This window comes from Exophiala spinifera (assembly GCF_000836115.1).
Source record: "Exophiala spinifera strain CBS 89968 unplaced genomic scaffold supercont1.3, whole genome shotgun sequence".
In the NCBI taxonomy this organism is placed as follows: Eukaryota; Fungi; Ascomycota; class Eurotiomycetes; order Chaetothyriales; family Herpotrichiellaceae; genus Exophiala; species Exophiala spinifera.
In genome coordinates, this window is record NW_015622515.1 from 3,210,328 (window position 1) to 3,237,297 (window position 26,970).

At 52.1% G+C, this 26,970-nt stretch overlaps 10 protein-coding genes across 10 annotated transcripts; 3 read left to right on the top strand and 7 right to left on the bottom strand.

Moving 5' to 3' along the window:
* Positions 1–280: 280 nt before the first annotated feature.
* PV08_04906 (uncharacterized protein) lies at positions 281–1,531 on the bottom strand (the record flags this gene model as incomplete). Its single annotated transcript, XM_016379250.1, has 2 exons — positions 281–1,149; positions 1,309–1,531. 2 exons carry the CDS (start codon positions 1,529–1,531, stop codon positions 281–283), a joined length of 1,092 nt encoding a protein of 363 aa, XP_016237927.1.
* A 492-nt stretch (positions 1,532–2,023) lies between these two features.
* PV08_04907 (uncharacterized protein) lies at positions 2,024–2,827 on the bottom strand (the record flags this gene model as incomplete). Its single annotated transcript, XM_016379251.1, has 1 exon — positions 2,024–2,827. One exon carries the CDS (start codon positions 2,825–2,827, stop codon positions 2,024–2,026), a length of 804 nt encoding a protein of 267 aa, XP_016237928.1.
* A 1,263-nt stretch (positions 2,828–4,090) lies between these two features.
* PV08_04908 (uncharacterized protein) lies at positions 4,091–7,264 on the bottom strand (the record flags this gene model as incomplete). Its single annotated transcript, XM_016379252.1, has 1 exon — positions 4,091–7,264. The coding sequence occupies one exon, from the start codon at positions 7,262–7,264 to the stop codon at positions 4,091–4,093; it is 3,174 nt and encodes a 1,057-aa protein (XP_016237929.1).
* A 3,156-nt stretch (positions 7,265–10,420) lies between these two features.
* PV08_04909 (uncharacterized protein) lies at positions 10,421–12,674 on the bottom strand (the record flags this gene model as incomplete). Its single annotated transcript, XM_016379253.1, has 4 exons — positions 10,421–11,377; positions 11,430–11,612; positions 11,669–12,282; positions 12,332–12,674. 4 exons carry the CDS (start codon positions 12,672–12,674, stop codon positions 10,421–10,423), a joined length of 2,097 nt encoding a protein of 698 aa, XP_016237930.1.
* A 1,609-nt stretch (positions 12,675–14,283) lies between these two features.
* PV08_04910 (uncharacterized protein) lies at positions 14,284–19,910 on the bottom strand (the record flags this gene model as incomplete). Its single annotated transcript, XM_016379254.1, has 2 exons — positions 14,284–14,842; positions 14,896–19,910. 2 exons carry the CDS (start codon positions 19,908–19,910, stop codon positions 14,284–14,286), a joined length of 5,574 nt encoding a protein of 1,857 aa, XP_016237931.1.
* A 924-nt stretch (positions 19,911–20,834) lies between these two features.
* On the bottom strand, positions 20,835–21,188 carry PV08_04911 (40S ribosomal protein S28; the record flags this gene model as incomplete). The annotated part of the gene is made up of 3 exons (XM_016379255.1): positions 20,835–20,896; positions 20,978–21,061; positions 21,128–21,188. The coding sequence occupies 3 exons, from the start codon at positions 21,186–21,188 to the stop codon at positions 20,835–20,837; spliced, it is 207 nt and encodes a 68-aa protein (XP_016237932.1).
* Positions 21,189–21,742: 554 nt separating this feature from the next.
* Positions 21,743–22,696, top strand: PV08_04912 (ATP phosphoribosyltransferase; the record flags this gene model as incomplete). The annotated part of the gene is made up of 1 exon (XM_016379256.1): positions 21,743–22,696. The coding sequence occupies one exon, from the start codon at positions 21,743–21,745 to the stop codon at positions 22,694–22,696; it is 954 nt and encodes a 317-aa protein (XP_016237933.1).
* An 806-nt stretch (positions 22,697–23,502) lies between these two features.
* PV08_04913 (uncharacterized protein) lies at positions 23,503–23,829 on the top strand (the record flags this gene model as incomplete). The annotated part of the gene is made up of 1 exon (XM_016379257.1): positions 23,503–23,829. The coding sequence occupies one exon, from the start codon at positions 23,503–23,505 to the stop codon at positions 23,827–23,829; it is 327 nt and encodes a 108-aa protein (XP_016237934.1).
* A 98-nt stretch (positions 23,830–23,927) lies between these two features.
* PV08_04914 (uncharacterized protein) lies at positions 23,928–24,750 on the bottom strand (the record flags this gene model as incomplete). Its single annotated transcript, XM_016379258.1, has 4 exons — positions 23,928–23,944; positions 24,078–24,330; positions 24,388–24,562; positions 24,611–24,750. 4 exons carry the CDS (start codon positions 24,748–24,750, stop codon positions 23,928–23,930), a joined length of 585 nt encoding a protein of 194 aa, XP_016237935.1.
* A 547-nt stretch (positions 24,751–25,297) lies between these two features.
* PV08_04915 (uncharacterized protein) lies at positions 25,298–25,762 on the top strand (the record flags this gene model as incomplete). The annotated part of the gene is made up of 1 exon (XM_016379259.1): positions 25,298–25,762. One exon carries the CDS (start codon positions 25,298–25,300, stop codon positions 25,760–25,762), a length of 465 nt encoding a protein of 154 aa, XP_016237936.1.
* Between the last annotated feature and the right edge of the window lie 1,208 nt (positions 25,763–26,970).

Here is a 26,970-nt window from a genome sequence, read left to right on the forward strand (position 1 = left end):
CGAGTTACAAAATTCACATGTCCGTACTACCAGGAAGGACCTGAGTGCATGGTTGTCATCTGGGAGTCAACGAGATACACGCAATAGGCCTAATGTGCCTAGCCTATCTTACTTGTTGTTACTTCATGTCGATTCACATGTATTCATTGCGTCGCTTTCATCTCTTCGGATGTACCTGAGTTTCTATGAACGCTCAGGGGCCCCAGTACACTCCCCATACACTACCTAGGTAGAAGATACATGTTCCATGCCTTGCCATGCTCACCAATCTTGAGTACCTCTAGAGTGTCCAGATGACAAGTCGTCCATCGACACCACTGGTACTGAACTTCCTCACGCCGTTCGCCGAGCCCTCAAACACCCTAACGGTGTTGATGGTGTTCTGATGGGTGGTGTTGAGCTGCGTGTCGTCCTTGACCTTGCCCCGGAGATCCATCTGCTTGAACATGTGCAGGGCCGACTCTTCCCGCGCGCCGGCCAAGGTCGGACGAGTCTTTGCCTCGACGCTGCCGACCATCTCCCAGCCGGCGTCGGTCCCACGGAAGCGAAACGCCTCGCAGTCGTAGCCGGCGGCGATGATCTCGGCGTCGCCGTTCCAGATCAGGCTCGTGAACGGCAGGGTCTGGGTCGAGATGCTCAGCATGGCACGCGGCGGCGCGTCGGGCCCGCTGGGGTACACGACGGTGATGCTGCTGTCGTGGCTGGCGAACGCGAGAGCGTCGCCGCCCGGCGAGAACGCCACGGCGTGGACCCAGCCGGCCGAGTCATTGAGGTACTCGCCGCAGACGGTGTTGAAGGGGAGCCGCTCGCCCCAGACGCTGGGCTCGGGCCGCGCGTCGACGCCCTTGACGAAGCCCGAGAAGACGCGGGCGTGCGAGTCGGTCGAGCCGGCCGCGAGCAGGACGCTGTTCGGGTGCCACGCCAGCGTCGTCACCGTGCTCCGGATCGGCTTCTTCAGGTGCTTCGACACCCACCAGTCGTTCTCTTCCTCGAAGTAGCACACGGCGATCAGCCGCGCCCCGGACCCGACGGCGAATTTCTTCTCGGACGGAGACCAGCGCACAAACGTCGCGGCGCGGTTGATGCGGAGGAGCACGAGCGTCGGTTTCCACCCCGTCGGAGAAGGTTCCCAGACGTAGGCGTTGCGGTCTGTTGGTTTCGCACGGAGTGTGTCGGTCAGCGCGAAACACACAAATACTCTTCCCAAGGAAACAAGGACACCAGAGAACAAGGAGGAGAAACAAGCAAGGGCAAAGCGACCAAGTCAGAAATGTAAGGGGAAAAAAAAGGGGCCTTGCCGTTGCTTACCTTGAGAACAGGTCACAATCATGCCGCTGTTCGGGGCAATGTCGACACCCGTCACCGTCTTGTCGTGGCCCTTGAGCTCATCTTTCAATGTAAATTTGGACCCGGATTTGTGGTAGAGTTCGACATTGTTGTCTTTGGCTACCGCGAGCGTCTGGCGGTCCGAAGAGAACGAGTGGTCGGCGATGGGTGCGTGGAAAAGATGGTGAACTTCCGGGCCGGACATGGTGGATTGAGAGAGGGTGTTCCTCGCGATAGGAGTATAGCGCTCTACTATCGCTCTTGGGGGATTGGAAGGGGGGAGAAGGTTATGATTCACAGCTGTGCAAAGGTGAAGGTCGAGGTGAAGGTGAGGGTGGTGGTGGGAGGATGACGCGGAACAGGCTGATGGTCGGGAGGCGCAGTTGACGAGGCTGAACCACAGCCTCGTAAGGTGCCCGTAGAAAAGTGCCCGGCGACTTATTATACGTAACGAGGGGATGATTTCACGATGTAGCACCTTAGCATTCATGTACTCATCATCGGTGTCTAATCTCTCTCCGATTTAAAACGATGCGTGAAAATGCCAGGACTATACTGGACGGCGTTGTTCAAGACGGGCATGTCGGACCAGCACCTTGAATCTGCATTGCTCGAGTCTGGTCTCCCGTTAAAAAAAAACCTGTACAAACTCTTCAATGTACTCTCCACTGGGCCCTGCTATTGCGTACCTGTAGTCTCAGTAAGTCATCTCGGCCGCCAGTCGTGTCTTGAAAGCCTCAGCATGCTGGGTTAGGGTATGCCTCCGGATGAAGCTCGTCTTGACTACAAAGGAGTACCTATAGCGAGACCACGGCCATTCTGTCACGGATCCGCCGTACTTTGCACTCATCTCCTCCAAGACGGTCTCGGCATACCACCAGCACATTTCTCGTCGAAACCTGTAATGAGGCCGTCGCCGTGTGGTGGCTGCAAGAACGTCAGCCAAAGCGTGCATGCTCGGCATTTTTTCATGGCCGTCGAACTCCAGACTTAACAAAGGCAAGGGAAGTTTGTAATGGTCCGAGGGTGTCTCTCCCGAAGCCCAGTTCCACCCGACGAGGACCCAATCGCCGTCCTCTTCACGCCCGGCGGCAAGTCGGGTACGTTGACCACTTTTGACGTCCTGGACGACAAATTGCAAGAACTCGTGTGAGAAGGGTGACGCAAGAGCCTTGATCCAGGTAATCGAGCAGACTTTCCAGTCGGTGAGGTTCTCAGGGACGTTCGATAGGTGTCGGAGCCATTCTTGCGTTGAAAACTTTCGATAAGAGTTGAAACCCTCGGGCTGCCCGACGCAGCCAAGGCCCGAGGGTTCGTCTGCGTCTGTCGCGTTGGGAGCTTGTGCCGACGGTGCGCTCGACTGTGTCGGCACTGCAGTCGTAGTGGGCGCCACCGTCTCGAATGGGCCTGCGTGATAGAACAGTCGCAGAAAGAGTAACACGACCGTGTTGAACCGACTTGACCCGAACCGATGTCGTGGCAAGACTAAACACAGAGACATCTGCCGGGCATGAGGTTTGTCACAAGTGCATGTACTGGCGACCGCACGACGAGTATGGCTGAGATGCGCCGACCATGCCTTGCGCTTCAGACTGTGAGGCCGGCGGAGTGGAAGGAATGTATGAGCGAACGAGGCCATTGTGTGCAGCGGTTATGGCATAGCAAACCTCCAACCAGTCGAAAACCAAGAGATTTGTTAAACATACTTAAGGACTCACGATAAATATCTGAGGATAAGCCCACCACAATGAACAGAGTCTCGCCTGGGCCCTCCACGACCAGGAGGTAAAGTAAACAGAGAGGACTTCGTCGGTTTCGAGCATCAATCATGTCTCGGGCCAGTCAAATCTCGCAACCATGTCCCGTGGATTGGACTCGTTGGCCCACGCGTGTTAAGTTGATTCAAAGTCGACATCGACTCAGTCCCATCGCTCCTCGAACCTGACGAGACTGCGAAACGGGATTGGTCTGCTTATCCTGTCAATCGGGGTCGAATTTTGGCACGCAGCTTGGACATAGTTTGCAGACTAGCGGCGTCCTCGGTGCGATCTCGACTCAAACCGTCCCTGTATCCATAGAGAAGTGGCAAGCCTGACAACTCAGTGACCAAACTTAGCTGTCGCCGTTAAGCGCGGGACAGGGTGGGATGCGTTGGCAAAAGAGAGAATATGGTCAGATGGTCAGAATGGATGAAGAGAAGCACGACTCTGGCTGTGCTGAAGTCATACAACGTCCATCTCGGCACTTCGGCGCACTGGCCGCACTACAGTATAAACATCTCTAGTATGCTTCGTGCGCATTGATGTCTTGCTCACCAGACAACATTATATTTGCTGCAGGGTAGATCTCGACTAGGAAAATACGGTACAGAAGAAGACCTGATACTGACCCTGCCCATCGCATCAATGGAAGCAACCGTCGCAGGCGACGTCGTTGACGCCTGTCAGGTTCTGTTACCGATACAACATCCAAACCCATGCGGTGCCCTCGCAGCTGCTATACAGGTACATAACGGATCAATAATCCTTTTCCACCGCCCCAAGCAATGTCGCATTGTTACCAGGGGTATCGTTTTTATTGTCATGGCGTCGTAATTAATAAAACTTCACTTCATGCGTATCTTTCTCAACCCACGGCCACGTAGAGGTACATGCCTGCTGATCTTTTTTGGTTCTCAGACGATTGTCCTCAGCATGATTGGCTCGTCATAATAGTGCCAGCGCCAATAGTCATCTGGGTCGGGAGGGTGCGGCAATGGCTTCGCCTAGAAACTCGCCATTTCCAACCATGTGCCGATGAACGCCAGTCTTCCAAGATCAGCACTACTTTCCCAGCCTTCTGGGTCCTCATCGCCCGTAGACTTGCCCTTTGCACCTAGGGCATTGCCTATGGCATCCTCAGGAACCATCTTTCGTCTCAACTCTTCAAAGCTGAGTTTTGCAGGTCCGCCTCGCTCATCTGCTTCAGCATCGATCTCATCATGCCGGCGCCAGAGGTCGTACAGTGCCCTTGCTCGAACAGGATCGCCGGCAAGAGGATTAATCCTTGGCTTCACCGCGGGAGAAGACTGCCGACCCTCGAAGCTGGGCCGGAATTGTGGCAGTGTAGGGTCGTGATAGGACACTTCCGATCGAGACTCCTGGTCTGAGTCATTTGGCGTGCGGTGTGGCTTCGGTAAACGATTCCCAAACATCAACTCTATATGATCATCAGGGTCGTGCACAGCAGTTGTGTGCATCTCAGGCACCACGCTCGATTCAGGTCTCGTTGTGTCATTTTTGTCCTCATCAGGTCTCGCCGCAGTAGCCTCCTTGAATAGCTCTTCCGTTCGGAGTTGATCAGCCTCTTGCAGAGCCTCGTCCAATCGTGCATCAGCGGCCAAGAGCGCCTTCTTGTACTCATCCCTCTCCTTTTTGAATTCATGGCGATTCGCTCTTGTGCGAATAACTTCCAACCATTCATCTTCTTTCTCCTTGAACAGTGGATCCAGCAGCTCGTTGAACCCTTGCTGCACAGCCTGATAGAGGATATCTTTGCCAATGTCTGCTTCAGCTTGCCCAAGCTCATAACCACCCCATCGCTCATTGACGGGAATACTCCTGGAGGAGGCGTTCGATCGTGTTTCGTAGTCTGTATCGATGGCACTATCATCGAAGCGCACCTTGGAAGACGACCGAGATCGAACAGATGGTCTCCTGGGACTTGCCGAGCCTTCGCCGCTGCTTTTCTTAAGGGCCGACGGTAGGCCTTCTTCATCAGAGCTGTCTGGTTCAGCGTACCCAGGAGGCTTTGACATTCCTTCCTCCTCATCTAAATAGAACTGTCTGCGTCGCCATCGATCTCGAACAGCTTCCGCACGTCTAACTTGTTCTGTGCGGTCGGCTTCGTCATCAAGACGTTCAGATTGGGCATAGATCACTCTTGTCCTGTCGATAGGATCGGTGATTTCTTCTAGTGCTACTTCGTGCCCTAATGCTGTGATGATGTCTTCCACGGTCGGCGTCAAGGGCGGTGGCCAGCTGTAAGTCTGTAACGGTGGGTCTGGACCAGTAAGCTCCGCTTCAGAGGTTTCATCCACATCCTCCATGCCAGAGCGGATGAAGTTTTCGTCACCTGGAAGCAACATGACAGGCTCATCTTCTGGCTGGTTAGACCTGAAGGACCTAAAGGGATGACTTCTGGTCCGATTGCCAATTGCAAGGTTTCCGATGGCACGGAAACGATCCCCTTGCATCCCACTCTCAAGCTGAAGAACACCACTGGACCCGTTGGCCAGCTCAAGATCACCGGTTGGTCTTCGCTCTTTGTCTTGCCCGGCTCTCGAAGCATGGCCATTGAGAGTGCTACCACCAAAAGCAGCACTGATCGGGCGGCTGCCATGAACCACCTCATGCTCTTCCTCCTCGTTGAGGCCGTAGTCTTTTTGGGCGTTGAACATTTCGCGACTCAGCTCTTTGCTCAAGGCGTAATATGCGCGAAACATTCGGAGAAAATCCTTTCTGTCCACGTAGCCATCCGCATCCAGGTCATAACCCTCGAAAATACGTTCCAATCTAGCGTAGCGTGACTTCTTCTGGAGGCGGGCTAGGCCTTGAATGTATTCATCGAACCCGATGAGCTCGTTATGGTCAGTATCATAGAATGCAAAGATACGATCATAGATTAGATTCGCGGCGGAGGGCCTCTCGGCAGAAGAAGGAATGAAGTAGGAATCAAAACCTTTCCGGTCGATGGCATACCCGAGTCCGGTCGGGTCCGCAGGCCAGAAGCGTCCTGCGAGGCACTTGAACTGCTCGTAGAGTGCGTCCATCTCCGTACGATCCATCTTTGTCTGCTCTAGGAGGGGTTTCGAGACATTTTTGGGAAGGGAAGTAGGAAACGCATTTGGGTCTCCTGGGTACCACGGTGGCATCACTTGCTTGATGTCTCCTCTTGACGGCGCAGGGATACGGATTTTGAAGAAAACATGGCTGCTGGTATGGGCGGAACCAGCTTCGCAGCTCTCGCACAGGTCGAAGTCGAAGCAATTCGCACAATGGTAACGGATGCCCTGTATGGGATGCGTGCCGCAGTTGTTGCACTCGACACCGCGGTGTATGAAGCCCTCTCTCCGTGCCTGCTCTCCGGCAATATGATACAGCAGGTCAAGCATATTTTGACTACCCTCGGCATCGTCTTCGTTGTTGCCGAAAGAGACTTCACTTTCTACATCGTCGTCTCCTGCCGGATTCCGTAGTGCCTGCAGAGCATCTCGTGGGGCCATGTCCTCAACCTGTTCCTCGGACTGCACCGTATCATAATTTGGACCGTTTGGTGGTGCCTCCAAAGGATTCCAATCTTCGGTGAGTTGGAACTTGCCAGAATCAAAAGCCTTGAGGACTTCGTGAACGATTTCTTCATTCACTCCTAGCAGCTCGAGGCTCTGTGCGACAATGTAGGCATCTTCACCTATGATATATCCTTCTGGAAATTCTTCACGCAGGAAGTTTTGGGTGAAGATGCCGTGGACGTGAAGTCTCAAGCAGTCTTCTTGGTATGCAGACAGAGGCTCCGGAGAATGTCGCATGAGATGTTCGTAAATAGTCCGTAGATTGCATGGCAGCAGAGTCAAATTACTCCCTTCCGTATCCGTAGTTTCTGAGAAGAACCAGTTATTGCGGTACTCTCCATACCCTTCACCCGTATGATTGCGGTGTCCCAGGTTGTCAACAGCTCGTTGGGCGGGATCGTAATTGAGAGGTCTAGGTGCAAATCCGGGGCGCCAGCGACGTCGATGTCGGGGTCGGCGGACAGCATTGCTGCGATGTAGAGTCGGCGACTGGGTCGATTCAACATGTGGTTTGGTGGTGGTATAAGTGTACGCGTAAAACGCTACGGACAGCACCGTTGCCCCTGCCAGTGCAATTATCAATGGCTTCCGGTAATCGTACTTAGACATGATCTGGACATGATCGTGTCTTCAACGGCGATCTGTTGCCACAGGGTCGAGTCATTGAGGAATGTAAATGTACTTACCATACTTTTGCAGATGCGCAGGCATGAGCCAGCACCGAATAGTTTGGCGCACAGAATCGTATACTTCACCGTGCGAATTTCTAGGGCGGAGCATAAGACCAAGAAGCACTGATTTGTCCACCCAGAACATGCAATATCGACTCGCAGAGAAAACATTACGTTTGTTGGCTTCTTGATGGGACTTGCACACTGTACTCACACATCTTGTTCTCGTTCAATTGGTCGATCCAGAGATGGATAGTCAATACATAGTGTTAATCTGGGCACCCACATTGATCCCTCGACACGAAGGGATTTCTCTGGCCCCCTAATACTCCAGCCTCGCGTCTCGAGCAGGGGAGTGAAGCATTTTTGGAAGATGCCCGAAAAATGCCCTCTGCGACGCCACCAGGAAGGGGATGCCAGATCCTTAGCTCATATTGCCAAGAAGACTACCGCCATCATAATCCGTGACCGAGATACTATTAGCGATGAAATCACAGGGTCATACCACAAGTGATGCTGGACGGCCCCCCCAAGAGTTTCAGGGGTGGCTAGCGGCTGGTTGTCAACACAAAAAAAAAATACTTCCTCTCAAAGGGGCGTCCTGCGATAGGGCAGGGTTGGAAATCAGGCTCCTATGGTAGCATGATAGTACAAGATGCGAGAAAATAGTGTCCTGCAACGTGTCGGAAATGCTCTCGATGGTGTGAATGGGCTGAGAGAGGGTTCAGCCAGATTGTTTATTGTTACGAGCAAAAGAGCGCGGATGTTCGTACGCTTGCTTGCTATGCCTCTCACAAGCGAAGGTTTTTGCCAGAAGCACAGAGCATACCAGGGTCCCTTATTCCTTGTTTCGGTCTACGAGTCCTGCACCGACCTGTTCTGTTCCTGTGTCACGGCCTGCAGGGACTTTAGTGTAGCTGTCTTTTTTTCCCGCATCTTGAAGAAAACTTTCATGCTCTCCGCGGAGTTGTGCGAGGTAGAGGCCTGTGCGGCATCCTTATGCCTATTTCGTTCGTACAGAGAACCCACATGGTTGTGGCGTGTGGCGCAGTGGGGGCCACGTCGATCTTGGTTCTTGATTGTTGTCTGTTGTAAGTTTTTTCTTCTCTGGATCCCGTATTCCGGACTCCATCCGTGTACAGTAGTACAAGGGGAAGGGGGTAGCATGGGCGGACCGGCATTCCCCCCTTAGTCGCTCATAGACTTCTATATTATTTTGTTTGTTGTGACCGCTGCCATCGCGCGTTCTTTTCGGTGCTGAATAATTCGACTCTACTGCTCGATGAGCGTATGTTCTCATGTAAAATGAAAATCATCTGTGAAGTATGTGAAGAAAAGTGTAAAATAACGGGAGTTGACCACCAGGAGGGAGTTGCCGGCCCGGCCATGCCACCCCCCTCCGACACTAATCTCAGCCGGAAGACTCCGTGCCTAAAGTACGATGCCTCCAAAGATAAGCGCAGATCAGGCCGAACTTCGAATACGACGACTTGAATCCTCTCGTCCCGTTGGATCAGCCGGAAGCCGAAGTCCTGCAAGTTAGAGCTGACCTCCTACTCGTATCTTCTACCAGTGATTTACTCCGTACGAACTCGTATTCACAGGAAGCCCACTCCGCGCGAAGCTATTGTGGTCTGGATCGTCCATGTACTAACTACTTGTAGAAGGTTTTGTCGCCCCCACTCATAATACCCGTATTTCCGATTCTCCGGAACCGGCACCCCCAATAACATTGTATTGCATCGACACTACCAGGACACCATCCGTGGACCATGCGCCATCATTCAGCTGAGTACTGATCCTCCCCTCTCTCCGAGGCTCGTAGTGACGCGCCAGCAGATGCTTGGGTAAAAAGTCTAGACCGCTCTCTTGTCACGAGATGCTCGAACGGGTTGTACAGTAGATCACGCACATACTCCTTCCATACCTGCTCACTCGCTCGAGAGAGTGAGAGACGACGAAAGCGAGCCCCCTCTTTCATCCTCGAGAGCCTTGAAAATAAATTCTTTGGGTTTTTTCCCGCATCTGGCAGAAATCGAGTTTTTCCGAGCGAGGCCGAGTCAGTAATGTCACTCGGTCACTCACATAGCCGCTCACAAAAGTCGACTTAAAAATCAACGTTGGGCAATAATGCGCCACATCCGCCATCAACCATCGAGTAGCCCTACCAAGGAGGGGTGCATTCGCGAGAAATGGATAGGGATTCTTTGGTTGGGGGACGGTACTGTCCATGAGACCGGAAACTTACGTGCTGCGTCAATCTACTGCTAGCAAGCCATGTACAAGGGGTTAGCATGAACGGGCCGGCAACCACCCCCCCGGCCCCCTTCCCGGGTCAACACCCATTGTTTACACTGCTCTACAACCAGTTCAAAGACAAATTTCATTCTACATGAGCGCATACACTTATTGAGCAGTAGAATCGAATTACTCAGGTATTTTTCATTGAAGAAAAAGCGCCATGGGAGTGTTGTCAACGGACAAAATAATGTAGAATTGTATGAGCGACCAGGGGGGGTGCCGGCCCGTTCATGCTATTCCCTTGTAACATACATGATATGACATGATATCCTTTAAATCAGATCGAATCAGAAGAAGAAAGACAAATTAGGAGAACAACACTACCAGCAACAACAACCAGTCCATGTCCGATTGGACGCTCAGGCTCCTATAACCTTCACGACCTGCTGCTTTTCCAATTTAGCAGAATTTCTTGGGATTGTTGTGATTGACCGCATCCCTGAGGATGAACGAGCCGAATAACTCTGGTGCTTTGTCAAATCTTCTGTGGATTCACTCGTCCACTCTTAGAATATACCTATCTACTTACCACTTCACAAGCCTCGCTGACGCTGTAATCCATAGCTACTTGTAGTTTCGTCCTTCTCAGATTAAACAAACACCCCATTATTCCAAACCAACGCTTTTATTAAAGCTCCTTTTGTACGCTTTGCCCAAACTTGGATGATCCTGTGCTTCCTCACCTTGGTATCTCCTCCTCTGGGTCGGGGGAATCATAAAACGGCGCAAAAAATATAACACAAAGAACGGCCGTGAATTATGTACATGATAGTAAATCCCAGGAGTCAGCGCTTCATAGACCAAAGTTAATTACCAAAAGCTCCTTCTCGGTCATGACTTGCATCCAGTCAACATCGAGACTTTGTCCCGTGTTCATAAAGCGTTCGTTCTGTTTCTCGTACACTGTAGCTAGTGCCCTTCGTGTAACACTCGTGTTCCGTCCGATACTGTTTTTCTCCATTGCACGGATCAAATCAAGTGCTTGCATGCGTTGGCCTCCGTCCGTGCTGCAGTACCCTGCCATGAATACAGGGAATACCAGGTAACGACAATGATATCTGTCCTCGGCGTGCGCTTTCATTGTCATCTGTAGAATTTGATTGGACGCCACTGCAATTTCCGTGTCGTAGTCGGGAGATGTGTCGAGTCTTTGACCAGGCCACATCGACGTGTGTGAAAAGAGGATACATGCACGGTACAACGCCGCAGCGTGTTCGTAGAGCCGGATCGATCGCTCCGGGAGGCCGTTACCAATTTGTCCAATCATTGCGACGGCGGGATTGAGCCATAATTGCCGCAAAGACTCTTGAAGCTCATAGATTCGACTTTGGCGAATTTGCACGGCCTGCACCCTGTGTAAGTAATCCGCGGAGGCAAAAGTCGTGTCATGGCGGAATTCATGCGCAAGCATCGCCAACCGAACGGCCAGGATAGTGACTTCGTAGTCGAGTTGCAAGATGGTCGGCAATGACTCCAGTTCTCCGCTGTAAACAATGCTCGATCCGTCCATGCCCAGGGGATGCAGATGAAAACTGGGCCCAGGTATACTATCGTGTTGAAGCATGTATCCAACAAATTCGCCTCCTCCAGCTCCACTGAAAAGTGCGTCCAGATCGATGTTGCAGATCCACCAGATAACAAAAGGATATCTTTCGCCGCCAAAGACGTCACGTCGGAGCAGCGCAATCCGTAGAAGTGTCGAGAGATGCTGGGACCATAGACGGGAACTGTCAGCTTCGGCCGCGGCAATCTATTTTGTGCGTCAGTACTGTGCGTAAAAGTGCGAGATCAGCCATTCCCACCTCGTATACCAGCAACAAAAAATGGGTCAAGAAGGCTCCATCCGAGGATAAATCATCGGGTCCCCTTAGAACGCTTTGGAGTGCAGGTAGAGCCTGCTGATAGTGCTGTAACGCGTCGAGTCTAGAATTACTCTCTGTTGAAGCTAGACTCAGCGCAGCAAGGGCCATCATAGCATGTCGTAACTGTGAAAAATATTAGCACGATTAATATTGTGGGATCCTCCATGGAAATTTTATACCGGAGGAAACACCCGCGCAGCTGTCTCCAAGAGTTCAACACTGGATCGCTCCATCCCATCCATCTGATCAAGCTCCGCAGGTACCAGTTGTTTCCAGACCACGTACCGAAATTGTCGAGAGTATCGCTGTCCCTCAGAGTCGAAACCATCTTCCATAATCGACATCGGCTCGTCCACAATAGCAATCTCGTCCGATTCCTCCTCCTTGATGAATCTTTGTTTCGCGAGAGGAGACAGCTGGGAGTGTAGGTCCTTGGACGAACTGAATGTGTTGCGTCGTGCAATGTCCTCAAATCTCGGTAATACGACGACATTGGGGTCTCCTGCTAACGGGACACCTTCAACTGCGATGTCCCGTCCGGAAAGGCTTACGTGGGTTGCCGCAATTGACGCTCGGCGCAGAGGCACAGCCGGTTCTCTTTTGATGGCGGATTCGTCGTTGTACTCGGGCAGGTGTTGGAAACTGTCCTGATTGACAACCACGTTGTATGTGCCCGGACTGGAGTGTTCCGCCTTTTTCTCTCGTTCTTCGTCGGTCATCAAGGCCGCAAAAGGTGGCAGATCATCTACTGGTACAGACCCGGCGCTGGTGTCAGTTCTTGCAGGTGAGTTGGCTATTTGGAGGTCAGTAAGAGCCCTTTCGTCGCCATATAGAAGACTTACAGTCCCATATGGTGTTTGTAACCACCGTGATATCCTGCATCCGCTCTCTCACCCGCGGAGTGTCATCTCGAAATGATAGGCGCGGACTGTAGTCGCAAGTATGACCCAACCGACTACACTGGCCACACTCTGGTCGGCGTTCGTCACATTTCACCTTGCGCGTGCGGCATGTCCAGCATCCAGTTCGTGATCGGGGCGGTAATCGGGCGCGCGGAGGAATGGTTGGGCCTAATTGACCACTACGACTCGAGCTAGCCGAGGACGAGCGGTCATCCTTGGGTGCAATGACCGGCAGCCGCGGTGGTGGTCGCTTTGAGGATTCACCTCGTTTGTCGTCGTGCATCAGAAATGCGGTTGGCAAGACTGAGAAGAAACGGCCCTGATATTTCCTACGTCCTGATACCAATAGTCGGTCAAGGGTACATGTCGGCGTGCACGCGCTAGCCGCCACTGGTCAACAAGTCGCGACAGGAGCCCATTCCAGTGTCCACTGGGCAAGAATAGTCGAGACCACTGCGCAGGTCAGAGGGTGGGTATGGGTCGAAAGTCAAAGCACGCTGCAGGGGGGGAAGACTTTGCTTGGTCAGGGAGGTGGCGATGGCACGAAATGAGGCAGCTTTGTATAAGTTGAAGAAATCCTGGTCCCTCGGGCTCACAAGGGGAACGAGGCAAATAGATGTCTGAGAAGAACGAGAAGAAAACTGGAGTGAAAGACAGATTGGAAGATGGCGAAGAGCAAATGGGGCGTCCGAAGTCGAGAGATGGTGTCCCATTAGCCTGAGGGACGTCCCCCGTCCGTCATTCTGATCGCCAAAGGCCATGTCCGCCAGCCAAACCAACATCTTGGAGTGCCACACACATCATGGCTCCATCAGACGGTTTCGGCAGACCAGCCCGTTGAGACTAGGGATCCGATGTCTGGATCGGCTATAGCACAGGCCTCGAAAGAATTTTTGAGAGCACGATTGAAGAAGTCAAAAGGTGGATATTGGGTTGGAGGAAGAAAGAGCATGGAAGCGCCCCCGCTGAAAAAGGCTGGCCTCGCCAGCTCGAGCACCCTCCCGGGTCCGGATCGGAAAATCTGTTTGACCGAGGAAAGAGCCGAGCCCACACTTAATTGGCCACTACAGATCCCGAGCGGCTTTGTATCTTTTGTTGTGCCGGCCCTCATGTTCGGATGCACCATCTCTCTACACCCTTCTCCCCCCTAGTCTCTCCGACTCCCATACACCCATCTCCAACACTTCTCTTCTTGCTAGTGTCCCTTCGAAGCCACCAACTGCCACATGGTCTGCTAGCCTTACCTCCAAGACAACTCCTTGTTAGCTTTGCACGGAATAGTTTTCCCCTCATACCTCGTCTGTACACGATCCTTGCCACAATCTTGATGTGTTTCTCAGCCAATGACCCAAGCTGTGCTAAAATGATCCCTCGATCGAGTTATGTCCGAATACGGGACCCCAGTCAACCCATTACCACGACTCCAGTACTCGTACCCTAAACCAGCTGAAAGCCCACCCGCCTGGAAACTGGAGACGGACTTGTGAAGAGCCATGAATACGAGATATGCAAAAAGTGTAATCCCAGACCCATCGCTGGTTGGCATGCCGTGTGCTTGAATCATCCTACGCGAGTCAACTGACAGAATTTCGGATAAGTATTACGTCCCCCCAAACCAGGGTTTTGGACACAGCAGGAGGCAGTGATAGAAAGAGGCATGTCTCATCACAACGACAGGACATCCATTGATGATTCATGCTAGCGTCGCAACTTTGCCTGGTAGAGCCAAGGACGTGACGGTCCGCTGCATGCATGTCTTCAGCCCTACGTGAGTAGCAGTCGAACGCAGTGCTCGATCTGTTTGCCAGACGAACGGTTGCTGTGGACATCCTCCTCACCGCCGACGCCAAACGAGCCCTGACATTAAGTAATGCCCTGGCGCATGCGAGGCATTAGCGGGTTCTTTGGAGGAGAAGTTGGGCACGTTCGATGTCTTGACATAAAAGTCTAGACCGTTCGGTACGCGCCCAGTTGCCGAGGATCGCCGCTAACGGTGCGGATACTCGGGTGCCTCTTTCAGCTAGAGCCACCGCCAAAGCCACACGCTGCCTTCGCACGTTTTCTGGCTGGGAGCCTTGGCGATCGTCATTCTCGCCGGCGATGACCGCCAGTACAAGTGGCTCAAATCGCTCATAGTCTTCCCGGGGACCGCCGGGTTGGTCTTCACCAGCAGCGGTTCCGGCTCGAGTCAACGCTAATGCGCCATTTGCATTTTCCCTTTCTGCACCTTTCATTTCAACATCAACACTATCAATCTTCTGATTGACCGGCCATTTCTTGACGAAAACGGTTGCGTTTTCGTACACCGCCAGATCAACAACATAAGTTTTCATGGCCTGAGCTTTTTTCACAATTTCGGCAACTTGTTCCAGAACGTCGACATTTGGGTGTGATGCAAGTATTCTGAACAGGCACGAAACGATGGCGTTGACATTGGCCTCGGCCACGGTTCTAATAATCGCTCAGAGACGGTGCTTTTTGGTACCAAGCGGGGAGTAACTTACTTGTTTTCGAAGGTCTTGCCGCTAGTCTCGTCAACTTCCATCGCATCCTTATCTGTTAGCTCATCCAGTATGTCGGCCAGGTATGGCACTATGTCCTGAGACAGATCCAGGTCTTTTCGGACGAGCGCGAATTCGCCAAGCGACTCGATGGCATGGGGTCGATACGAAACGTTAGTGCGTTTGGCCTCTCGCACAGCAATCTTCCTCATCTGTTGACTGACACTCTTGTCACTCCATATGCATTGCGCTTGCTCCACGAACTTTGGGTATGTCTTGATGATTTCCTCCTTTCCGGCCCAGGTCTTGCCGTCGAGGGCCTCTTGAACCACCTTCCAGATAAGTCTCGCAGCACTCTCGGAGTACTTCTCACTGGAATCCATTGATGACACCATATCGGCCACAGCGAAACAACAGGCATGTTTGATGGGCCATAGGGTGGACTTGATATGTGCGGAGACGAGGCTCACGATCTCGGTGAGATAGAGGTTGATCGAGCGGGGCCCGCCGACATTCTCCTTCCATGGAATGTCAAATCTTTCTTTTACCTCGTTATCGGTGTCCTGGCGTCCAATAAATGCAAAGGGGAGAAAGAGTGATGCCGACTTCATAAAGACGTCGTTGGACGCTTTCGAAATGGCCTGGACGATTTCACCCGCCACAGAGCGGTGGACCAGTTCTTGGGACTCGAAGTACAGTTTTCGTGCGTATTCGCTGGTGGCTTGGATCTCTTTATCGGAGGCCAACCTTATCAGATATCCCAGGGAAGTGCTAAACGCCACACTAATGGTGGCATTGCGGTCGAGGACGTGTTTTCGTGTTAGCTGAACAAACCTGTCGACGTACGGTCGGAACGCAGTCGGATGACGGACGACAAGGGTGATCATGACCCTGCTCAAACCCACCTTCGATGGTAGCCCGATAGCAGCTCGGTATGCGCCGGCAAGTCTCTGCATAGCATCATCCATTGGTGACTGGCTCGGGGTCGACGGCTTCGATGTTGACACGACTCCTTCCATCCCATCTGGCTCTCCAGCGACAGGAGTGTCTGTTTGCATTGTGATGCTCTCCAAACACTGTTCAATGGCTTCCGTCACTGGTGACGCGTTGATGCTCGAGACACGCATCTTGTCTAATTTCTCCGTGGTCAAGCCATACTTGTCGGCATTGAGATGCAGGTAATTGATGCTTTCATGCTCCAGGGAGCTGAGCGAGACGATAAACGTCTCCAGAACCTGTGGGGCGTAGGGACGAAGAGCTTTGGGAGGACTCTTTTTCACAATCTCCAAAAGAGTGGCGATAGCGTACTGTTGGACATCTTGGCCGGAGCCCCCTTCCATCTGCTGTATCAAAAACGGCATAGCATGGCTGAGCATCGTGGCGGAACGCTTCGTGTTGCCGTCGCCGATCTCGAGATTTCTGATCAGCATGCTCGTCAGAGTTCTGCACAATTTTATCGCTGCCACGCGGACCGTCTCCTTCACATCATCCAGGACTTTGAAAGCTACTTTCCAGATCTCGTCAAGATACTTCTCGAACATGTCTACATCCCGACCCTGCACGAGGTCTGAGATGGCAGCACAACTTGCTTCACGTGCCCGCCACTCTTTGCCGGACACGATGCTCTTGAGCAGATCTTCCATAATCAGGTCGAAATTGCTGTTGATAACTGCGCTGGGGTCTTTGACTAGTGCCCGCCAGATCTCGTTCATTGAGCGTTGTACGTTTGGGTTGGGGTCAAATCGGTATCGGAACAGCTTAGGGTAGAACTTCTTGTTCTCAGCCAGGTAAGCCGAGTCGGCCAAGATATTACCCAACCCAAACCTGCCGAATGCTGAACGACTGGACCAGATGGCATTGCTCGATGCCAAGTTCATGAACTTGTACACCAAGCTGGGATCTCCCATTTCGGTGGCAAGGCGAACAATGTCTTTGTATGTTGTTACCGATTCGCCTTTCTCGGTTGGCAGAGCACCCGCTTCGAACAGCTGCGTGTCCTCGTTCACGGTCCCAGACATTTTGGCGTTGCTGCCCGTGAAGCTCTGCACCAGGTCTCTGACTAGGTCTTCCCGAAGTGCCTTGTCGCCGCGCTCGTACACCAGACTCAAGCCTCTAGAGCCTGTTTCTTGAACGATTTCGTCCCGGTCATTGAGGAGCTTGGTAAACGTCGCTTGGCACTCTCGTAATCTGGAGAGGACAGGCGATGAATCGCCGCAGTATTGAATGAGGCACAATAACCATATGGCCGTTGCTTTTTTCAGGGCCGGTTTAGTAGTCTTGGAATTCTCGAGGACTTTATCAACGATGTTAATCATCAGGTCTCCGCTGTATCCCCAATCTGGAAGTTCTGCATCGACGTCAAATTCGGTCATGGTAGAAGACGACCGCCATCCAGCGCCGGCAACCGCCAGAGCCTCGCCTAGTGCAAAGTGGAATTCTGCTCGCTTGACCTCATGGAGAGCAAGGACACGTGAGAAGACACTGTCGAATTCCGAGGCCGGTCCACGTGCATGTATGACACCGAGAAGCGGGCCGAGAGCAGCGACGGCGATTTCGCTCTCCTTCTTAGCGTCTGCTATCAAGGGATTTAGTAAATCGTCACTCGTAGGCGGTCCCAATGATGGTGGCGTGCACAAGGCAACCTGGCGTAGACTCCTATAGGCGGTATCCTTAATGGACTTGTCCGAAGTGGATTTGATGATATCGCAAACGAGCCGTGTCAAGGCTTGTAAAACCGGGTTGTCGTTGTCCATTCGTCGCCTGAGTAGACTCCGTGTCAGACAGAAGCAGACACGCAAAAGTTGTCCTTGACATCTGTTTGCTTGCTCTCCGACAGCCGCTTTCCAGCCTTGTACCTGCTCTAATTCTGCGTTGGCAAGAGTGGCGGCGCCGTCATCGGCCGACGAAACGATACCGAAGATGCGGGCGGCTCGAAGCTGTAGTCCCGGCTTCGAAACGACACTGGAAGAAGCGGCCAAGGCCGAGTCGCGTACAACGTCCAGTGTACCGTTTGGAGCGAGTGATAACACCTCGAGCGACACCTCAAGACATTCGCCAGACTCCCGAGAGGCGCCGAGAAGGGCCATTTTGAGGAATGTTATTAGTGCATCTGTGTTGACGTCGCGCAGATGCAGCTTGATCTTCTCTCGTACCTCTTTGTCGTTGTTAACAAGGGCATCGATGCTTTGTTGCCAGTCAGTCGAATCTTCAGGTCGATGCGTCGTCGTAGTTTCGAGCGTGTTGCACACTAGGATGTTACGGCAAAATCTGACCGCGGATGCAAGCTTGGTGGTGCTTTCATAGAGCTTCTTCTCTTCCGGAGAGCCCTCAAAGAAACGCTTGACGACGTTCTCGAAACGAGGCATTGTCAATTTATGATCTCCCGGGAGACCACCAGATAGCCGCGAGCTCGAGGCATGCCAATAAGGGTCGAGACCCCTCAGGCCTTCTTCAGCGACTTCGCGCCTGTCCGAGGTATCAAGAGCCAGGACATCGATAAACCGTGCGTCGACATCGCTGAAAGGCAAGCACTTGTTTGCGAATCGTACGGCAGGGTATTTGGTACTGTTGACAAGCGGAAACGAGAACGTGGGCTCTGCCTCTCCAGGTTGCGCTAGCATGTTCCATAGAAGAAGGTTCTTGAATCGGGATAGAGTTGACTCATCTAAATCAACCACCGTGTTCATGATGCGCCCGATCGCTTCTTCGATGCTGCTTTTGATGCCAGCAGTCGTATCGGAACCCAAGCTGGCAAAAAGCCACGCAATGAGGTCAAGCATACGCTCATTCGCTGCCTCATCCCGCTGGTCATCCTGTTTGACACCCAGCAGGCCAATGCTCTCGTATGCCTTGCCCCGTAGCTCGAATTCGATCGCAGACGAACGATCGTTCATTTCTGGCCAGCCTTGAGAATCGATGTAAGCTTTCATAAGATCCTGTATTTCGGTACTGACGTTTCCGAGGTTCGGACCAACTCGTACTACCCACATGAGGTAAGAAAACAGGGCTGCGTGTAGCTTAGACTTCTCCAGAGCGCTCGGCGTCGGTCCATGGCCGAGACTTCCCGAGTCAAGTTCCTGCCGTACAAGCTCCATAAATTTGTCGGGGTGTGATGCAGCTCTCTGGCTTCGCGAAAGCAGCGTCAGGATCCGAGTGCGTACCTTCGTTGGACCACCACTATAAAGTCCGAAGAGTGCGGTCACGTTCTGGTCATCTTCGAGATCAAAGTGGCACTGCTTGAACATGACGTCGCTCATGCTGACGGCAGACGCATTGGCGTCAACGGACATGATGACGGCAGGAATGAACCGCTGGCGATCGTCGAAAATTGAAGTGAAGAGGAACTTCCCCAGCGGAGGAATCGTCTCTGCCCGTCGTTTGTAGTTCTTGTCGTAGACCGATTGAAACTCAACACTACCCGGGTTGGATGGGTTTTTGGGATCATGCAGGACCCAATCGCCCAACCTCGAAGCAAGATGGTTTGTCTGCACCGGCGTGAGTGCAAATTTCTCCTTCAAGGCCTGCTCTTCCTTGCTGCCTCGTTCCGGTACTCTCCAGCGGCGAAGCACATCCAGCAGAAAGTCAAATACAAGAGCCCACGGCTTGAGCTGGGCACTGTCAACGACCTCCTGATTGGGCACGACCGACTGCAAAACAGATGAAAGCGCTTCAACAGCTTGCTCGTCTTTTAGCCGTGGCAAACCCAGCGTGAGGAAGAGGAGGCTGAACTGTACCACACCAGCAATCTTTGCCTCCGAGTAAGTCTTGACCACCGCAGGGATCGGCACCTGGATCTCGGAACCGATCTTGACACGCTGGTAGACATAGGTGCAGACTTTGGTGGCTAGTTCTCGATTCTTGGGAACAGATGTTGCTAGTTTGAGTAGAAGCGCCGGAAGAAACTTCTGTATTATTGACTCGAACTTTTCGTCTGTGGATGCTGAAGCGATCCGGAGTTCAAGTTGAGATATCAAGTTGTATTCCCTCTCGGGATCAGGCGGTGTAATCCAGTCCGCCATGTTTCAGATAGCGTAGTCTCTCAACTCTGTCGCAGCATGTTTCACTGGCAAAGTATGCCCAGGCAATCTGCTGGGCTTCTTGAACCCAATCAAGTGACCCAGGTATGGACAAGCACGAGAAGCACTACCTAGACCAGCAGACAAGTGCAGATTGAAGGAAGACTCATTCAAGGTTGATTTGAGGCTAGCGCGTGAAAAACACCTACTCAAGGAAAGTAAAGGACGGTATTCTTATAACTGTCACCACCCAAGAGGCAACAGAGGGTTCGTAATCCGAGCAGCGGCGTTTCTAGCATTATCTTCAGTACGGTTGCCACGTCCTCGAATGAAGCCTTGAGCTTGGGGCGAACACGCCAAGACTAGACTTTATTGGTTGCACAGAGGCGACGAGGCTGAGTGCATCGTTTGACGCCGGCTGTGTCTCGCTGAGACTTTACAAACATACGACATGCGAGTTTCTATGAGTTGGAGGCTCTTGGGTGGGATCGGTTGAAGGCGAAGAAATTACCGCAAAGAATGCTTTCTATCCTCTTGTGAAGATGCGCAACAGGAACAGGGGCTGGGTCGAAACTGTCATCATACTCCGAGACTGAAGAAAATAGGCACAGAAGAGTCTGTGTTGAAATGGAGTTCCAGCAAGGCTCCAGAGCGATTTCTTCGGCGTATATTTTGTCTAACGGTATCGATCTGAAACCGCGAAAGCATTCGCTTTCATGCAGGTAATTCTGTCCTGGCCCAAAGAAGCGTCACAAATGCGAACTCCTAATGACATCCCGCCGTGACCATCCTGGTCTTGATATCAAGAGACCGTTTCTTTTCACACCTTCGATCTCTGTTGTGACATGTTGCTCGTGCTGAAATGTATCATGTTTGAGCCAACTTTTGAAAAATGGACCTCGCATTCGACTTCACTATCCCCATCGTTTATCTCAATCGTCTGGCTTCTCTCTCGGATTCGAGCAGGCACAGAATGTCATCGACCTTGACTGTTGGATGAGAAGAATATCCGTCAGCTAAAACATTCCCTCACTGTATTACGCTGCATCTTGTTTGTGGTTAATTCATACCTGGGCCCTTGACGTTGCGAATGATGCTTCGGCTCGTGTCGTCCATGAACTCGACTCGGACTTGTGTAACACCACCTCGGGAGCCTGTAAAGATTATACCATTAGCCCATACTGATCACCTCCAATTCTTTGCATCCAATTTGCGCATACCGGTTCGGCCGAGGACTCTGGTGACCTTGACAAGCTTGACGGGAACCTTGCCAGCATCCATCTTGACTTAATTCGAGTGGTAGATGTGTTCTCGAGGAGGGGATTATGGGGAGCGATGAGAGAGTGTGGAAGACAAGGGAACTTTTCTAGTTGTTGCTGCAGATCGTAAACCGCCGTCGGACTGCGATGAATTTGGAGTTGTGGGCTGCAAACTGGCCGCCAAGAATGGCAATGCCAAGACCTGGCCCGGCAGAGGCGAGGCCTGAGGCTGGTGCGAAAGATCTTGGAGCATTTTTTTGACGAGGCTCTCCGCAGCACTGGCGCCCGTGAGTCAATAATTGGGTGACGCTCGTTCTGTCCGTGATAAAGCTAGAAGAGGTAGGCCTGTTGCAAAATTATCTACCTTCACTGTCTCATATGCGACTCGGACATCGATCTTTCAGAGAGATCAGGGCAGCAAGGAACAACCACCGGTCGTACGAATAGAGGTCACACATTTGGTTGCCGTTGAGGAGGATATTTTCGTCAGTCGTACTCCGCGGTTGTTCGCAACCGATAGGACAAAGAGTCTCGTGGATTCCGACCTCGATATACAAGGGCGAACCTTTTGCAAACATGGATTTGGTAAACCACCTCTCGGACAGGCTGCTTTTCGCTGTACCAAAAAAGGGCCGGCTCCAAGCTGCAACCCTAGACCTTCTCGCTGGCTCTGACATTCAATTCCGACGGGAGACACGGCTAGACATTGCGCTCGTCAAGAATTTACCCTTGGCTTTGATATTCCTGCCTGCTGCTGATATCCCTACGTTTGTTGGCGAAGGCAAAGTCGACCTAGGTATCACAGGCCGGGATCAGGTCGCCGAGCACGATGCGCATCTCTCCTTGGGCGAGGCGTCAGGTGTTGAAGAGGTCATGGACCTTGGATTCGGCAAGTGCAAGCTGCAAGTACAAGTTCCCGAAAAGGGCTCTTTACAGACGGTGGAGGACCTAGTCGGAAAGAACATCGTCACGAGTTTTACGGGCCTGGCAGAGGACTACTTCGCTCGGTTAGAAGGCATGGGCAGTCGCAAAGAAAGCATCAACGGCACGGCAAGCCCTGTGCCAAAGCTAAAGACAAAGATCAAGTTCGTTGGCGGGAGTGTGGAAGCGGCGTGTGCACTGGGCGTGGCCGACGGCATCATTGATCTCGTAGAGTCTGGCGAAACGATGCGCGCCGCAGGATTAAAGGCGATCGACACGGTTGTTGAGAGCACTGCGGTGCTGATCAAGAGCAAGTCAGTCTCGAATGAGAAGTTGGTCAACTTGATTGCCGCCCGGATACGCGGCGTCATCACCGCGCAGAGATATGTCCTTTGCACATACAATGTTCCCCGGTCAAAAGTGGCTGAGGCCACAAAGATCACGCCGGGCAAAAGAGCACCGACCATCACTGCCCTGGAAGAATCGGACTGGGTCGCGATTCAGTCCATGGTCGAGAAGAAGGATATCGCGACAGTTATGGATGCATTGACGACGGCCGGGGCCACGGATATTCTTGTCTTGGACATTGCCAATTCCCGGACGGGTTGAGGCTGAGATGGGTGGTCAATTTGGAACGAACTTGTACGCGCGCACGGCGTGATCATGCGGTAGCGATCATTTCGGTATAGAAAATTACAAAATGGATTGGGGTTACACGGCACCAAAAAGCTCATGATGCCGTTGAGCATTACTAGATTTCCACAGTATCTCGTCTTCAGCCGGGGAAGGCCGCGCAAGATTGTGCGCCAACTGTACCCTATAATCTTGGTCTATGTGCAACACACCTTCAGCAATACAAGCACCGGATTCCGCGGTGAGCGGGCCAGGCAGATACATTGTACAACTATACAATGCAAACCTCTGAATGGAGCACCGGTTCACCGTCGCCCCGAAGGGGAAAGGTCAAGCCAATCGCTGAAGTATCCGACGAAGCCAAACATGGACCCAAGCGACCGCAGTGACATTAAATCTAGGCGTATAACCTGACGTATCTGGCTTTCAGCCCAAGGCTTCGATGAAAGATAGAGCTCCCTGTCCGTGCTACAAGTAATATTGAAACCGCTCTCTCTCGCAGTAACACCAGCGAACGTGCGTCGATGTGGCGCGAAAGCACCTTTGGGCGAGTCCGAGGACTGACATCACCTTCAGTGACTAAGCCGACAACTCTCCTCCCTTTGCTGGCAATGTCAACTCGTTCCAACATAACCAGCAACACATTCCTCCCTTGATATCACTGCGGCTTTCCAGATATCCTGCCGCTCAAGGCGCGAGAGACGTATTCATCTTTGGGCGCCTGTCTCGAATCTTAGGAGGCCGCCAACGACTCTACCGACGATACCGACATATCCGGAGCAATGTCTGCAAAAACAGCGACGACAATCCCGGAGGAGTTCATCCGCGAATCGTTCTACACTCGATTCATAGTCGCGCCGGTGCTTTTTGTGTCATTCCTGATCTCGCTGTTTTTCATCGACCGCCAAACCGCGGGTGGCATATTTGGGCAGTCCAACAGCAAGCATGCCTACTACCATTCCCATCAACGCAAATTAGCCAAGAAGGAGATGGACGAGGCGTTCCAATTGCGACGTAAAGTCATTTTGGCACTATGCGTTCTGAGTGCAGTGGTCCTAGCATTTGTTGCCTGGGGGATCGAATGGACCGTGTGGAAGGTCAGAGCTTGACCGTGGAATGCCATGCTGGATCTGTACTGTACGTTGAGGAGCTACAGCATGGCTGTTATTTCTGGGATAGTATCACAACGTGACGGTGTTTTAGGCGATCACTTTTCTGGCGCGTCTAGAGGAATCAAAGTCAGCAATGCACAAGGACATGGACACAAGGTATTCGGGTTGCGTCACATAGCCACAATGAAGATTACAGATATGATGACCTCGATATTTTGGGCAGCGATGCAACGGCTCCAACTTACCTGGCAATCTTTCAATGACATATTTTCCCCTTGCGACGCTCATGATGGGTACACCAGGCACTTTGCGCACTCGCCTTTTGAGGTCTCTGTCGTTTGTGGCCACAATATAGATCTTGTCTCTTTGCACTCTGTCGACGATGCAGTCGTCGGCATAAGTCCCTTTATGTCCACATTTTAATCTTTCCCAACGTTCGTCTCGAGCAATGCGGAGGGCGATGCGATATTTTGTTCCCAACTTCTCGAGTTCAGCCATCTGCGGTAGCCAAGATTAGGTGAGTGATCTAGATGATGTTTTGTTCCAAGCACTTACCACGCAGTCGGTGATTACTGGTGTACACTTAGCATAAAGCGCATCCATCATTGTTGGTAGCAGCTCGAGCTTTTTCTGCACAGTGTGGGAGAGGAAGTTCGTGTCGACAAGGACGCTATAAGGAGGGACGAGAGCGGTGTTGTATTGGAAGAAGAGCGCCGAAGAGACTTGAGGTCTTGCAATCGTCAGCGGAGGGATACTAAACTGGGTGAAAAAGACCTACACCTCTCGTATAACATCGTCGTCATTTTTCTTTTTGTCTGCGGGTTTGTTGGTATCTTGGTTCTTTTTGAGGCGAGCGTCTCGTTGCCCGATGATTCTTTTGACCTGCGCAAATTTGCGAGTTTTCTTCTGCACACCCATCTCGAGCCAGTCGCCGGGTATATTCAAGGGGGTCTGAAAGAGTTGATGCTGCTGACAATAGGGATGTGATCGTGTCTCGGATACTGGTTCTATTATCTCTGTTGTTTCTTGCCGAAAAATAATTCTCGAATGTCACGGGCTTAACCAGCTCCTCGCAAAGCCTATTACCGGGCCTAACTGAACTCAGCCTAGTGGAGCTGGCGCATGGTTCGGCGCAGTTTGGGGGCTTGAAGGCTTTTACTAGGCGCTCTACAGGCCTTGGGTCTGGGTATTTTGACGCCTCTAGAACCTGGTCTCAGCCACATTTGCCCCCCGTCAGAGGCCGCGTCTACCCTGGTTCATCAGGCATTCGCCCCGCCCAGGTGCTCCTTGCCCAAAATATCCGCATCCCAGGCGCAGGGGCCACTAACAAACCCTCGCGATTTGAGACCTCATCATCCTCTCTCATCCGTACTCTGGTCTTGTCCTCTCTCTTCCTTTCCATTCCCAGCCGGTCTGCATATTTTGCATCTATATCTCGCCCATACGCCTATTTCAATTACACATAATGGCGGCTACCAACAGCAAGCTGCCTACCCTCCCGGGTGGCTACAATTATCCTCCGCCTACGGTCCCACCGAGAGCAGGCGCTCCTTACCTAGAGTCTTCCACTCTTCCGGAAAACTTTGTCTTTATTGTTGTAGGAGCAGTCTTAGGGTTCGTCGGCTTTCTTATCATTGCATGGAGAGTCGTCATGTCGTGGTCGATCAACCGAGCATTCAAACGCGATGCTAAAAGCGGTGCCGCGGGCGGCAACGTATCCTACACACCTCTTCCAGACCTCAAAAAGAACCCTGCCGCGCAATCTGGTCACGATATGCAGGATCTAAGCAAACTACCGCGGTCGTTCTCCAATGTTCCGAGTCTATTCTTTTCACCCACTGCCGAAGTTGCCAAGCAGTCTCAAAGACCTCCTTCTCAGCACTTACCTGCTGGCCATTATCGAGATGCCTCGGACACTTTCCGTCGATAGAACCGGCGGCAGAGTTTTTGCCAAAGTCTTCAAGATGAACGAATAGACTGGGCGCCTACCTCGCCTACCTGATACATGGCCGGTGCAGTTCGCCTCCTGGTTGTGCAGCCTGCGCATGCTCAAATCGTCTTGTACGAGTCAGACCACTACGCGGACTCTCGAGCCCAGACTGCAGTGAAGCCATGATAAATGTGTGGCAGGTGAAGAAAAGCCCGCTCGTGCAACATCAACCTCCCGGAATACCTCAGTCCGATTTAGGACACGGGTATATAGGCAACACGTTGTGCTCGATTTCGCGACAACAAATCCAATCAGCCGACAGTCTAGCCGGAGTTTTCTGCCAGATGTGGCAGTCACCTTTCTGTTGCTGTGTATCCAAATGAAGCAAAGATCAAATCCTGGGACAATGGACGTCCGGCGTTTGGAGGTGTTCCCCCGAAGTGGTCATTGCTATTCGCCTGCCACATCATATTTCGGCTCCGCTTCTTCAGATGGCAGCGATGGTAATGACTTTGTAACAATCTATGTCCGCACGATCCTGGGGTATCCTAGCCTGGCAACCCCAGGCCTTGGACTTGATTGCAATTCAGGTCGCCATCAGGATGTGTGGAATTGGCAGCTCGCCCCGGTCTACACTGCCAATTGAATCGGTTGGATCTCTAGGCACGCTTCGTGTTGGCTTCTGCGATTTTTCTCTTCCTGATTTTCTGTTTTAAAGCATAGCGAGGCGTTAGGGTTGGACTAAGCGCATAGCTTGGGTATCGCATTTGTTGCATTGTGATGCATGGGAAAGAGCCTCTTCCTGTCATCGATCTGTCTCTCGTGAATTTCTGACATTTGCTGTGAATATTACTCTTAATTACCATCAAACCTTGACGCCTGTGGACTGTCTCCTTTTCCATTGCTTACATTCGCTGTCTTTCCTTCTTTCCAACGACGTCTAGCCATGAATGTCTGTGTAGCAGTGCCGAGTACTGTTAGGATAGATACCTATGGTGAGTACCTCAGGGAGGAGGTAAGGTACATCTTGTATGCTGTGGTCCTCTGAAACTCCACAATTCCCCCACTCGGCCAATCGGCGTCCCTTTTTGCCCTTGGGTATTCCATGTTGCTTCAGAATCATACAAATATTCATTCTCTGTTTCCCTGCACCCACCCACTCACCAGGTACCTGACGCCTGCAGCCCGAGCAAACCCATCCGTGACCG